We start from the raw sequence: 13512 nt of genomic DNA, 5'->3' as shown, positions 1-13512 counted from the left end.
GGTCCTCCCAACTCTGGGGCCAGCACTTTACTCACTGCGCCACCTAGCCGCCCCTCCCTTTATGACTCTTGATGAAGATAAGTTTCAGAGGGGACAAGTTTATCACTTTTCCATATTAGAATGTAAGCAGTTTATCCTTGTTTACTTTTTATATTTAATTTATATTTATTTTTTATGTTTACTTTTTATATTTCTTAGATTGCATGTTTAAACTTCAAAGTTTCTATTGAACTCTGGTTTTTTCATCAGGAATGCTTGAAAGTCCTCTCTTCAAAGGTCCATTTCCCCTACTGTAGCATTGTATTTGGTTTTCCTAGCTAAATTATTCTTGGCTGTAAGTCCCTATCTTTTGCCTTCTGGAATATCATATTCTAAGCTCACTGCTCTTTTAGAGTAGTGTCTTTTAAATTGTGTGCGATCCTATCTATGGCTTCTCAGTTCTTGATTTCTTTCTTTCTGGTTGCTTGTAGTATTCTTTCTTTGATCCAGAAGTTCTGGAATTTAGTTATAATGTTCTTGGGAATTTTCATTTTGAGGTTTCTTTTAGGAACTGGCTGGTGGATTCTTTCTATTTCTACTTTGCTTCCTGGTTTTAGGACATCTGGGCAGTTTTCCTTTAAGATTTCTTGAAATATGATGCCTAGGTTCTTGGTTTGGTCAGTGTACAGGTAGTCCGATGATTCTCTCCTTGAATGTTTTTCCAGGTCAGTTGTTTTTGCTATAAAATACCTTCTATTTTCGTCTCTCCCTACCTCCACCCCCCAACGTTTTGACTTTGTTTTATTGTTTCTTGCTGTGTCACGGAGTTATTGGCTTCTATCTGATCCATTCTAATTCTAATTTTCAAGGTGTTGTACCTCTTGCACCAAGCTGTTAATTCTCTTTCCAGTTTTTCTTCTATAGTTCTTATGTCTTCCAATTCTTTTTCCTCAAGTGCTCTCATTTCATTAATAGAAATCAATCCTTAGGTCTCCTTTTTAACTTTCTTTCTTCCAGGACTTTCCAGTTGAGTTTGTGCCCAAATTGTATTTTGCTTTGAAACTTTGCTTATACATGTTTTGGAATTATTTTCTTCTTCTGCATTCGTGTCTTGAGCATCCCTGTCATCAAAACAGCTTTCTATGGTGAGGCTCTTTTCTGGTTTGCTCATTTTTCCAGCCTAAGTCTAAATGTTAGGGTGGGGCTCTGCACACTTCTGGAAGGAAGGTGTGGTCTTATTGTCACTTTCTTGGAAGTATTGAGTATTGTTTTATTTCAAGACCTAACTAGGGGAAAACTTTCAGGGTTTCCAAAGTGGTCCAGTCTAGGGCAGAGTCTGACATTATGCTGTCCCTGTCCCCGCCACAGCTCTGCAAGTTCACATGAGCTTGCGTATGAGCAAAATTAAAATGCTGCTGGGTTCCATAATTATTATCCCATGGGGAAGCTCTGCTGGTTCAAAGATAGGACTATAGAGTCCCTTGTGAACTGTGATTTCTGCCCTGGTTACTCCTCTGCAGGCTGGTCCAGAACCTGGAACGGAGACTTCCTCTGCTCCTCGGATCTGAGCCATGTCATTGCTGCTTACCTCCGAACTTCCTCTTTTCTTGTTACATATCCTGGGGCTATGACCTCTCATTACCCTTTTTCAGTCCATCCTGGATCTGTGACCCAGAACTGGGCTGTGGGTAATAAAGCTGCCAGTTGGACCTCTCCCCATTCCAGTGCCCTGGAATGGGTTTAGGGGTGTCCCTGTATGTGTCTGGGGCCTCTTTTTTTTTTTTTTTAATTTTTTTGTTTACTTTTTGTTTTTAAAATTTAAATTCCCAATTTCCTTGAGTTTCAAATTGTGTCCCCCTCCTTCCCCCCCCCCCCCCCCGGCCATGGTGGCATACAATCATGTATAGGATCTGCAAATACTTTCACATTAGGCATTAGTCAGGTTATAAAGACGAATTGTATCAGATGGAATGAAAAATGGTAAAGAGGAAATAAAACCAAACAAGAAAAAGAAAAAGATCAGGTAGTTTGCTTCAATGTGGATTCAAACTCAGTTCTTTCTAGTTTTTTCTCTGGATGTAGACATCTCTCTCCATCATGAATCTTTTGGGATTGACTTATATCACTGCATTGCTGAGAAGAGTTCAGTCTATCAAAGTTGGTCATCACATATACGTTGTGTCTGTAACTGTGTACAAATTTCTCCTGGTTCTACTCTTCTCACTCAGCATCAGTTCATATAAGCCTCTCCAGGTAAATATGAAGACCGTCTGCCCCTCGTTTCTTATAGCACAATAGTATTCCATAACATGCATATATCAAAACTTGTTCAGCCATTCCCCAATTGATGGGCACCCCCTTAATTTCCAATTCTTTGCTACCATAAAAAGAGCTGCTATAAATATTTTTGTACATATGGGTCTGGGACCTCTTTTCTATCCTGATGTATAGTCCCTTCCTAGGAATCCTTTGTATAGCCCCTCCTGGCCAAACCTGATCTACAGTGTCCAAAAGTCTATCATTCTGTCTCCCTGGGCTGGAACTGTGACTTTTTCTTGGCCTTTTCCCATCAGAATTTGGTCTGGTACATTTTCTAGGTCTGTTTGGGGAAGTATAAGGGTGGAGGATAGGGGGCTTGCTGCACTGTTTCCTTCTACTCTGTCATCTTCTGTTCTTCAATTTCTAAACCACAAACTTATATATGATCTGTATGATACTACTAGATCATACTGAACTCATCTGTCAATTGAAGTTTTCAAAATCAAGAAATAAATCTTATTTTATGCAAAATATATTGTCAATACAACTAGAAATTACTGCCCAAGGGTTTGATATTACTTTTCCCATTTTCAAAGTATAGGAAATTGGGGCGGCTAGGTGGCGCAGTGAGTAAGAGCGCCGGCCCCGGAGTCAGGAGGACCCGGGATCGGTTCCGGCCTCAGATACTTAACACCCACACAAAAAGAACTGGCCATGTAACCTTGGGCAAGTTACAAGTTACAAGCAATTGGGGTTAAGTAACTTGCCCAAGGTTACACGGCCAGATTTTTTTGTGAGCCTGGGGCAGGCACTCTTACTCACTGTGCCACCTAGCTGCCCCTCCCAATTGCTTTAAAATAAAATAAAAGTATAGAAATGATGTAGGAATTTGGTTAATTATACACAGCAAGTCCGTGGCAAAGAACCCCAGGTTTCTAATTCCAGGCTTGTACTGTCATTATTAGATTAGCACTGTGTCTCTAGTGGGATATAAGCACCACTAAAATGAAAAGTAAAGTCAACAGAATCATTTTTATTAACTTACCTTAAAATAGAAAGATGCTATTAGATTGGTTTGTACAATAAACATTATATTTATCACAGATTAGTAATATCCATTAAAGAAATGAAGGGATCACTGCAATGTTACTGAAGAACAAAAGCATCATTCCTCTGGGTTTGGAAAGCAATTAAATGAAAACTGTCTTAGTTTGGCTGTAAAATGTCAAAGTATTTGTCAAGTACCTGAAAAGCCATAATGTAAAATGTTTTAAAGATCACTTTTAGTATTTACTTTTCTCCTAAAGTACTTCCATAGGCTATTACTTCTCAAAGAACCTGAACTGTAAATCAGATTATTCTTCCAATAGACCATTTGCTGATGGCCACAGGCCCAGAGTAAACTAGGTGATAGTAACCTAGTCACAATGAACTGTGACCTCTATAATACTGCTGCTTATTATTCCATGGATTTGTACAATTGCCTCAGAAGAGCTCACGGTATATTTCCCATCTATTTCCATAGCCCTCACAACATGTTCCTGTTAAAGCCTAATTTTATAGATAGAAAAATTAAAGCACAGTGGAGCCAAGAGAGTCAGGGTGAGGGCAGATTTCAGCAACCTTAAAACCAATGCTTGCATATATAAGCATACAGCTCAGATAAGACCAAATATTACATGGAAATAAAATGAATAAAAATCACAGTTGATGAAAAGAACAAACATTAAAATTGCAGAATAGTAGAACTGGAAAGGGTCTAAGAGATTGGCCAGCTGAGTCCCCAACTTTGGAAGCTAAGGAAGGGAAAAGAAGTCCAAAGAGAAACAAGACTTTTGCTCATGGCCACATAGTCAGTAGCTAAGCTAGGACCAGAGCTCAAGTCTCCATTGCTGAAGTCAATGCTTTCTCAACTATACCATCTTTCTCTACATCATATCATCAATTGAGATTGATAAAGTTCATGATTCCTATACAGTGCAGTACTTTTAAGGTGGAATAATTTTTAATAAGTTTTTAAAAGGATTTCACTTTTCCAAAGCTATTAAGAACTCCACAGTGTTAACATCATTGTAAATGGCATCACTGGCCTTTTCTATCCACCACATAGTTAAGGAACTGACTGTGGTATAAAATACCAAGAATAAGTAAAGAAGTGAGTCTAGAGAACCTAGGTTCAGTTAGGCTGTCTGTTTAACCTGTTTGAGTCCCACTTTTCCTATCAGTAAAAAGGACTTCTTGTAGTCCCTCTTTGCTCTAAATCTATGATCCTATAGATAACCAAGGGAAGAGGAAAGGAATAAACATTTATTAAGCACTTACTGTATGCCAGGAACCATGCTAAGTGCTTTAAAAATACTGTCTCAATTGATCCAAGGGAATTAAATGCTTACTAGTTATAACAGAATCCTGTAGGTTAGGCCAGAAGGTGTCCTTTCACACACTTGTTTACAGATACTGCCTAGTCAGTGTGTGACACTGCTCAAATTTGCTCGTAGTACTTATTTAAGATTGCAAGTTACTTAACTCCAATTGCCCTCCAAAAAAAAAGATTGCAGCTATGGCCATCAGCTCTCTGGATCTCAGCTTGGCTCTGATTCTAGCTCTCAGTATCAGTTCCTGGGGATGGCACTAACAAGCTAACAGAAAATGACTTACGTTGTTTGAACTCTGAGGTGTGACTTTCTTCATTATGACCCCAAATGTCACCCAGTCTATTTCTTCCAGTTTCTCACTGGCCAACTTGTTCTTGAGCTGAGACAGTCTGATCAGCTTCCGGCCAGCCATTTTCCTGTCCATTTCTGTGGAGGACACTCTGGGTCGCCTGTATGGCAAATTATAACAAACAATCTGATCCATTTAGCCCTTACTGAGTATAAACCAAATATGTAGCACTATCTCAAATGGCCTTTTGTGAAAATCCTCCTCAAATGCTGGTATAGAAGTAGTCTAGGTCCCTAAAGTTATGCCTGCAAAGCACAAACTTGGGCATGTCCAACTAACCTTGGAAGGCTTCAAAACAAGCTGGGCAATGAGTCTGTAGGTCATCAAAGGATTAGCCTAAGTTCTGAAAAGCTTAGCAGCAAGTAGATGCTTTTTTCTAGTCACAGCAACTGATAAAGCCCATTCACCAGTAGTAATCACACGGATGAAACCGCATATCCTTGAGGTATATACATTGGAGTAGGGGCTCTTAAAATTTTTTGTGTCATGGACCCCTTTGGCAGTCTTGGAACAATGTTTTTAAATGTATAAGATACATAGGATTACAAAGGAGATCAATTATATTAAAGGAGTTACCAAAACAGTAAGAAAAAAAAAGTTCATGGACCCCAGGTTTAAGAACCTTGGCACAAGAGTCATGGCATGCTAGAGAGGAAAAAATTAACATTGTTCATATTCTGGAGGAAGAGGCTCGGTGTCTAATGGGGAGGAGCCAGAAGGTAACTGCTAAGAATTAAGTAGGGTAATTGGGTTGGCTTGGTTGGTTTTGCTGAACTGCTCCCTCCCTCCTCCTTTCTTCTTCTTTTCTTCCTTTTTTCCCTTCCCTCTTTCCTTCCTTTCTCTCTCTTTTTAAAAAATTCTTTGTTATAAGAGATAGCTCACTGGAGACAGGAGGGGAAAGGGATCTATTTGGAAATAAAAGTGATTGATAAAAGGATAATTAAAACAAAAACGAACAGAAGGATTACAAAACTAGAAGTGACCCCAGATGTCATCTACTCTAGCATATGCTCAAAAGGGGATACTCCCTACAGCACCATCCAATCCCCAAATGAAGAGGAGGGGGAGGAGGTAAGGAGAAGGACAAAAGAAACGTGACAGCCTGACAAACACTTCAAGACAGCTCAGCTGTCATGGCTTCTTTAAGGTTTTTATTCTTCAGTCCAAACACCCCCATTCCTTCAGCTACTCCTCATGTGGTCTTCAGATTCTTTACAATCCTGTTCATCTCCATCTGCATAAGATCCAGGGTGTTTTGAAAAAAATGGACCCAAAGCTAAGTTTTGAACTACGGGGAAAATATGGACTTGAGAGTTAAAGTCAAAACAAATCCATTAGTGGGCAGATAACTTTCTTTTCTTCATTTTTATGACTTAACACTTCCATAAGGCCTTTCCACATTAGACAACTAAATAATTTCAGTCTTCTGAATCAGCAACCATTTAGATACTACAGTTAAATACTCACACCCCAGTGATCTTTATGTGGAAATATTTGCTTTTCCTGCTGTGCTCAATAAACTCAGATGCTGGTTGACATTCCCGAAGATTGGGTGACATTCAGAGGATAAAGTGCTAGATATTTGGGGGTGGGAGGTGGGAATGAGGAGAGATTGTTTCTAGAGAATTGAAAATACTTTAATCTGAGTGTGAATTATCCAGTTGCTCTGGCCTTCAGTAGAAGAAATAATGAAACACTGAAGGGGTTGGATTTCTCCTCACAGAATGTGGAAATGATACTAATTATCTCAAAGCAACATGAGAATTCAATAGTTCTATCTATGAAATGCATGTATTGAGCTTTAAAAAACAAGACCAAAGCAATTATAATTAGATGGATAGGATTATAAATTCCATGTTTGCTTACTTAAACCATTTTACACATACTCTCTACCACTGTTACCTACCTAAGAATCAACTGATAAGCATTTATTAAGCACCTACTAGTCCAAGCACTGAGGAAAAAAGAGACAAAAACAAATAGTCTCTGCTGTCAAGAAGTTTACACTCCCCCAGGGAGAAAACATGTGAATGTAAGAATATATACAGAATACAAGGTAGTTTAAGTAGGGAGGGCATTAGCAACTGGAGCAATCAGGAAAGGCTGTGTGTAGAAGGTAGTGCTTGAACTGACTCTTGAGAGATGTAAAGGAGATCATCCCAGGCATGGAGAAGGAATGGCTAGTGAAGAAAAGGCACACAGATGGGATGGTGTGTGCAAAGAACAGCCAGGAGGCCAGTTTGGCTAGACTGGGGAATAATGTATAATTCAGGGGTTCTTATCTTAGGGTCCATGAACTTGGATGGGGAAGAAATTGACTCCTTTATTTTCACTAATCTTTAACTGGTATTTAGCATTTCCTTCAATTATGAATTTAAAAAAAAAACACCAATAAAGAACATTATTCTGAAAAGGTATCCATAACACAAAGTTAAGAACCAATCTGTGAAGGGCTTTAAAAGTCAAACAAAAGAATTTTTCTCTTATCCTAGAAGCAATAGAGAGCCCCTGAAGTTTAATGAGTAGAGGAGTGTCACGGGTACATTTATGCTTAAGGAAAATCATTCAGGTGGCTTTGTGGACAATCTTTTGACTGTAACTTAGGTAAGGAACATTTTCTTTTTGCTATAATTCTAGATAGAATTGAATTAAGTTAAACCTAGAGTTATAATTATATTTATTTTCAAGTCTGATCACCTTAAAAGTTTCTATGAAAATATGTTTTAAAAAATACACTATTTTAAATAAGAGCCAGTGTCCCATAAAGCAGGAGGAGACATCTAGTGGTATCACTATGAACTGAGCACACAAGGGACCATTACAGAATTACTGACCTTAACCTGAGTCCAGTAAATTTTTCCACTGAAACAGTCTGAGTAGTTCCACATGAAGTTCCAGATGTCCCTAAATTGGAGGTTCCAGTCCCTTTACTGGGCTTGTTTCCAGGAGTAGATCTGAGGGGCTGCAAATATGAATTTGGTAATGATCCTGGAAGAGGACTCTTGTGCTCTAAAGAATTAACAACAATAAAAAATAAGATTTTAAAAATCATACTGATAAATTCTATTCAAAAATAGGAAAGATAGAATTTTGCCCAAATAATTATTCAACAAGTCACATAACCGAAAAGATCTATAAGGCCATTCTCAGTACCAACTCTAGAATGTTACTGAGATTACATTTACTAAGGTGCCATTGAGGACATCACATTTGATAAATGGAGGAGACGCAACTCTTCTTCAGAAATAACTAATGGAGAGTCACTAGAATCGACAAGTCAAATTCTATTAAAAGTGCTGGCCAAATTATTTCATTATGTATTAAATGCTTCTTGAATTAAGTAGAAATTTCAGCTGGTTCTGTATTCTTTAATGGGTTTTGATCAGTATGCCAATCTATGTTCTTCTGTAGAATGATTTTGTAGCAACAATCACTCACATTTACCTATGGCTTTAAGGCTTAAAGAGTGCCACTTTCTCAATAATTCTGAGGTAGGTAGCACAAAGGTCATGATTCTCTATTTTATGGGCAAGGAAACTAAAGCTTGAAAATGCTAAGTAGGGGCGGCCAGGTAGCACAGAGAGTAAGAGCACTGGCCTCGGTGTTGGGATGACCTGGGGAATAGAATCTGGGCTCAGATACTTAGCACCACACCCAGAAATAACTAGCCGTGTAACCTTGAGCAAGTTACTTAACCCCATTGCTTAAAAAGAAGAAAATGCTAAGTAACTTGCCCATGGTCATACTGCTAGTAAGCATAGTAGGCAGGAGTCAAACCCAAGTGATGTCACTAAGGTCAGTACTCTCTCCACTACATCCTCCTAATGCTCAGAGAGGTCGGGGTGGGTCAGCCAGTAAATAAAGAAGTCAGAACTTGAATCTTGGGTCTAGTGAGTGCTCTTTCCATTTGCAGCTGCTACAAGATGAAGTTGGACTATCTTCATTCAAAACTCTTGGCTACTTTAATAATTTTTGCTTTAGTTTTATCAATACTGTTTAAATATTCACAAATGCACTAAACCCCAACCCTAATACACAGCTTATTCAGAAGTCGGCTTCTAGACCATTATTTAACTTAACACACTTCTTGCCTAAAGCTGTGCAAGATGAAAATTGATATAATACAAGGTCCCTCTATTCAGAGACACTACTTTTTTATTACATAAAATAAGGAGAATGATAAAAGAAAGGATATAGGTAAGTACCAAAGTTTGTGTCAGACAGAGAGCAGGAGAAAAAGAAATCCATGTGGCCTGTAGCACTATACCTGCAGGTAAAACCTTTGGCTTCTGGTCTATTTGCTTGGGTTTTGGCAGAGCAGGGATGTCAAGCTGGGCAGAAAAAAATGATGACTCCTGAATCTTCTGAACTTTCCTCTCCTTAAGAGGGAGGAGGGAAAGCTTACCTAGTTGATCAAAATTAGAGAGAAATAATAAAGCATTAGTAAAGTCTTCAAAGTCTATTCTGCCACATGTCTGTTGATATGGATATTAACAGAACCAAGAAAGCATTGGTCTTATTACCAGAGGATCTTTGAGAAGGCTCTGGGCTTGCAGACTTTCCAATTGTAGTCATTTTTAGCCGTTCTTGTAAAGTCTTCATCTGCTCTTGCAGTTTCTTTAATTCATCTAGGAAAGAAAATATTGTTTCAGAATCAAGCTGGAAAAAAAAGGTAAAATGATGAAATAATATTAGAAATTTAATTGAATAGTTCTACTAAATCCTAAGAATTTCAACATAGAATTAGATGTCTAGAAATCATGGTGAATATTGGCCATTCAAAGCCCTGTAGGGGAGTGCTGTCAAACTGAAATAGAAACTTGAACCATATAAAACCAAATAGAAACTAAACTATATAAAAGGCCTGCAGGCCACCTGTACTAACTTTAAAAAACCACATATTAACATTACCTATTTCACAATTTATATCAGATTACTTTCCATCTTGGGGAGAGGAGGAGTAAGAAAAATTTGTAACTTAAAATCTTATAAAAAATGAATGTTCAAAATTGTCTTTACATGTATATTGGAAATGAAATATTATTTATATTTTTAAAAGCACACTACCTATACTCTACTGTATTTTTATTTTTTGTTAAATATTCCTCAATTAAATTTTAATCTTGTTCCAGAGTGCCTCTGTATTTAACAGTTCTGCTATAGAAGGCTAAACTTTTCTTTTTTGGGGAAAAAAAATACCAAAAAACTCACACCTGAGCAAGACAGATTCTGGGCTAAAAAACAATTATAGATAAATGTCTGTAGTTAACAGTAGTATTAGCTTTTTTTGTAAGTACCAAAGAATTTAAATACTGATAAAGTATTTATTTAAAAAATTTGATGCCATATATAATACAGTAAATGCCAAGTCCTGTAGTTGTAGAAAAAGCAGACCAAGGTGATGATCTAAGTTCAAATGTATAGTCAGAGAATATTCCAAAATTGGATGGACATACTCTTCAATGTTCTTTCTCAAAACGAATCCTTACATAAAAGCTGATGTGAACTTAGAGTCACTACACTGAGCCCAGTGTTTCTCATATTATATTAAATTATGACTCAAACAGTAAACATTTATTAATTACCTACTCTACTGCTGATCACTAGGTATTAAAAGAAAAAAAATCCAACAGTTCCTGACATCAAGCATCATGTTATACCAGACGAGACGTATTATGTCTATACAAAACAAATACAAGATCTATATTTTGGAAGAGAAAGTGCTGAGAACAAGCAGCTGGGAGGAACAGGAGACTTCATGCAGAAAGTGCTGCTTGAGTTGAATTTTGAAGGAAATGAGGTTCTAAGGGTTGAGGTTGGGTATATTCCAGGTATGAAGGGTCAGCTGATGTTGAAATAAGTCAGTAGAGATTGAGAGGCATGCACGAATGCCAGTAAAGAGGATGATTTGGCTGGACTGTAGAATTTGGTAAGGGGAATACTATATAGGACTGGAAGTGTAGAATGGAACCAGGTTGTAAAGAATTTTGAAATCTAAACAGATGAGCTTCTCTTTGAACCTAAAAAGGCAAAAGTGGAGTACATTGAGGAGGGAAGAAACATGAGCAGACTGCACTTTAGGAAAATCACTTTGGAGGATGGATGGGAGAAGTGAACGACACAAAAAAGGCAGGAAACGAATTACAAGGTTATTGCATTAAATCCGACTAAGAAGTGGCTGAGGGTCTAAACTAGGGTGGTAACTGCCAGAGTAGACAGGAGGGTAGACAAAAGTGGAAGATGGGAAAGATGTTGCAGAGATGGAATCAACAAAATTTAGAAATTTATTGCATAAAGGGGGTGAGGTGATATGAAAAACTGAGGATGTCTCCAAAGTTGTGGACCTGTGTGACAAGAGAAATGATGATGCCTTTGAAAGAAATGGATAAATGAAGAATGGTAGGTATTGGAGAAAAATAAATAGTAAAAAAAAAGAAAAGTGCTATGAACATTCAATTCATTCTAAGACATTTTTGCTGACAATGAGTATTATTAGCATGTCTCTATGTACTGTTAGACTATTTTTTTTAGTCCACATGATTGATTTTTAAATTCAGTTACAACTGTGTAAGAGGTTAGTAGGATGAAAAAATGCCAAACTTAATGGCCCTCATTTAAATTTGTCTTCAACTTAGTAGTTAATTTGTTGTATGATGGTGAATGCTAACAATTAGTTCTGAGCACCTTGCAATTCCTGTTGAATTTTCTCTTGACTGGGAGCTGGGGGAGGTATGGGATTTAATTGTAGTGATTGTGCCATGTCCTGGGCCTCTTCCTTCTCCTCATCTGTCAGGTCATTGACATCTCCAAAGAGAGTGGCCACATTTTCCTTTTGGTCTCCAGGTTCCTCCTCCAGAAGCTCATCAATCTCTTCTTTGTAAGATCCACCATCACTATCAGCATCAAAGAGGTCATCAAATTCATCGGGCTCTCTGGCCTCCTCTGTCAGGAAGCTGCTCTGCCCTGAATGACGTTCTGAAGCTGATTCATTTTCCTCTAGCAGCTCAGTAAGTAGAGCCAGGTCACACTCTTCCTCTAGAAAAGAAGAGAAGCAAATCAGGGGCAAATCTGAGGAAAACTGTTCTCCAGAAGAGATTGGCAAAGCAATCAAAACGTTAATGTTGGTCTTGAGAGTGTTTTATGAAATAATGACCTTTACAATTTTATCCACTTTTGGATATTATCTCTCCTTTAGCACCCACCTCTCAAGGAGGCTGTGAGGATAAAAAGAGGTAATATTTATAAAGCTCTTAGCATAGTGACTAACATATAGTGGGTGCTGTATTGATGCTAACTGTTATTAATACTCATCCTTATTACTACTTGCTACAGCTACAAACTAAGAGGATATAAGCATTTATCTGAGATCACTATATTCAGAATCCTGTAAAAAAAAAAGTGCTATGAAAACTAAATAGCAATGAAAAAATGGAATTTATTAAACATATAAAAATATAATGAGGAGGTGTTTTCTTTATAGTATGACAGGATGTAAGCTCCTTGCAGGAAGGGACTAGGCATTTATATAACACCTACTATGTGCAGGCACTGCACTAACTGCTTTACAAATATTACCTCATTTGATCCTTCTAACAACCCTGGGAGGTAGGTGCTATTATTATATTGAGAAGAAACTGAGGTTAAGAGACTTGCCGAGTCGCACAGCTAGTAAATGCCTCAGATCAGATGTGAACTCAGATTTTCTATACTCCAGGCACACTCTACCCCTGGTGGCCTACCCACTGCCTCAAGGGCAGCAACAGTCCCGACTTTGTATTTGTATCCTCAGTGCCTAGGACATAGTTTGTTGTTGTGGTGCCGTCCTTTTAGTTGTGTCTGACTCTTTGTGACCCCATTTGGGGTTTTCTTGGCAGAGATACTTGAGTGGATTGTCATTTCCTTCTCCAGCTCATTTTACAGATGAGGAAACTAAGGCAAATAGGGTTCAATGACTTGTGCAAGGTCACACAGCTAGTACTGAGGCCAGATTTGAACTCAGTAAGGTGAATCTTTCTGACTTCAAGCCTAGTGTTCTAGGTATTTGTGATAGTAATGGCAATTAAAGATTCCCCTATGGCTTGGTTTTCAAATTGATTGTGTTAAAACCCAGAGCTTGTTAATCCCATCTGTGGGATGGACTAGTTGATGTGAAAAGAAAGTCCTGAACTGGGAGGAGCTGGTGACGTAGATTTGGAGAGACAAGAGAGAGGCGGAAGACCTTTTTTTTGGAAGCAGCACCTTGTGGAGAGAGAGAGAGACTAAGAGAATTGCTGGTGGCCGCTTTGAATTGCCCTGGACTTTTGAGACCTGCCCCCTGAGCTGCCAAGGACTGAGGAGACATGGCTGTTTTGCTGGTACTTTGTCTGTCTGTTTTGATGTTATTTTGCCAGATTTGTCCACTGGTGAAAGACAGTCCTTTTGTTGAAGAAGTCCTGAAACCTGGCTGTTCACTAAGAAGCCCTGAGACTGCCCTGCAGACAGAGAGTGAATACTGTCCACTGGCGAAGGACAGTGCTGTTGTTGCAGGGGTCTGGAGACTGTCCTGCAGAC

General features: G+C 38.4%; 1 protein-coding gene across 1 annotated transcript in view; it reads right to left on the bottom strand.

Moving 5' to 3' along the window:
• LOC138175997 (protein MCM10 homolog) overlaps positions 1–13512 on the bottom strand; it is a 48605-nt gene that overhangs the window by 28626 nt on the left and 6467 nt on the right. Inside the window, exons 3-7 of the mRNA XM_069106668.1 lie at positions 11647–11997; positions 9486–9590; positions 9230–9367; positions 7797–7971; positions 4897–5062 (exon numbers count right to left, since the gene is read on the bottom strand). Coding sequence (XP_068962769.1) covers positions 4897–5062; positions 7797–7971; positions 9230–9367; positions 9486–9590; positions 11647–11997 — 935 coding nt within the window. The remainder of the gene's footprint in view (positions 1–4896; positions 5063–7796; positions 7972–9229; positions 9368–9485; positions 9591–11646; positions 11998–13512) is intronic.

The sequence above is a fragment of the Petaurus breviceps genome, unplaced genomic scaffold, assembly GCF_028583685.1.
Source record: "Petaurus breviceps papuanus isolate PSGF00001 unplaced genomic scaffold, PetGlider_PUasm1.0 80, whole genome shotgun sequence".
Lineage (NCBI taxonomy): Eukaryota > Metazoa > Chordata > Mammalia > Diprotodontia > Petauridae > Petaurus > Petaurus breviceps.
Note: the sequence above shows the minus strand (reverse complement) of the source record. Positions and strands in the feature narration are given on the sequence as shown.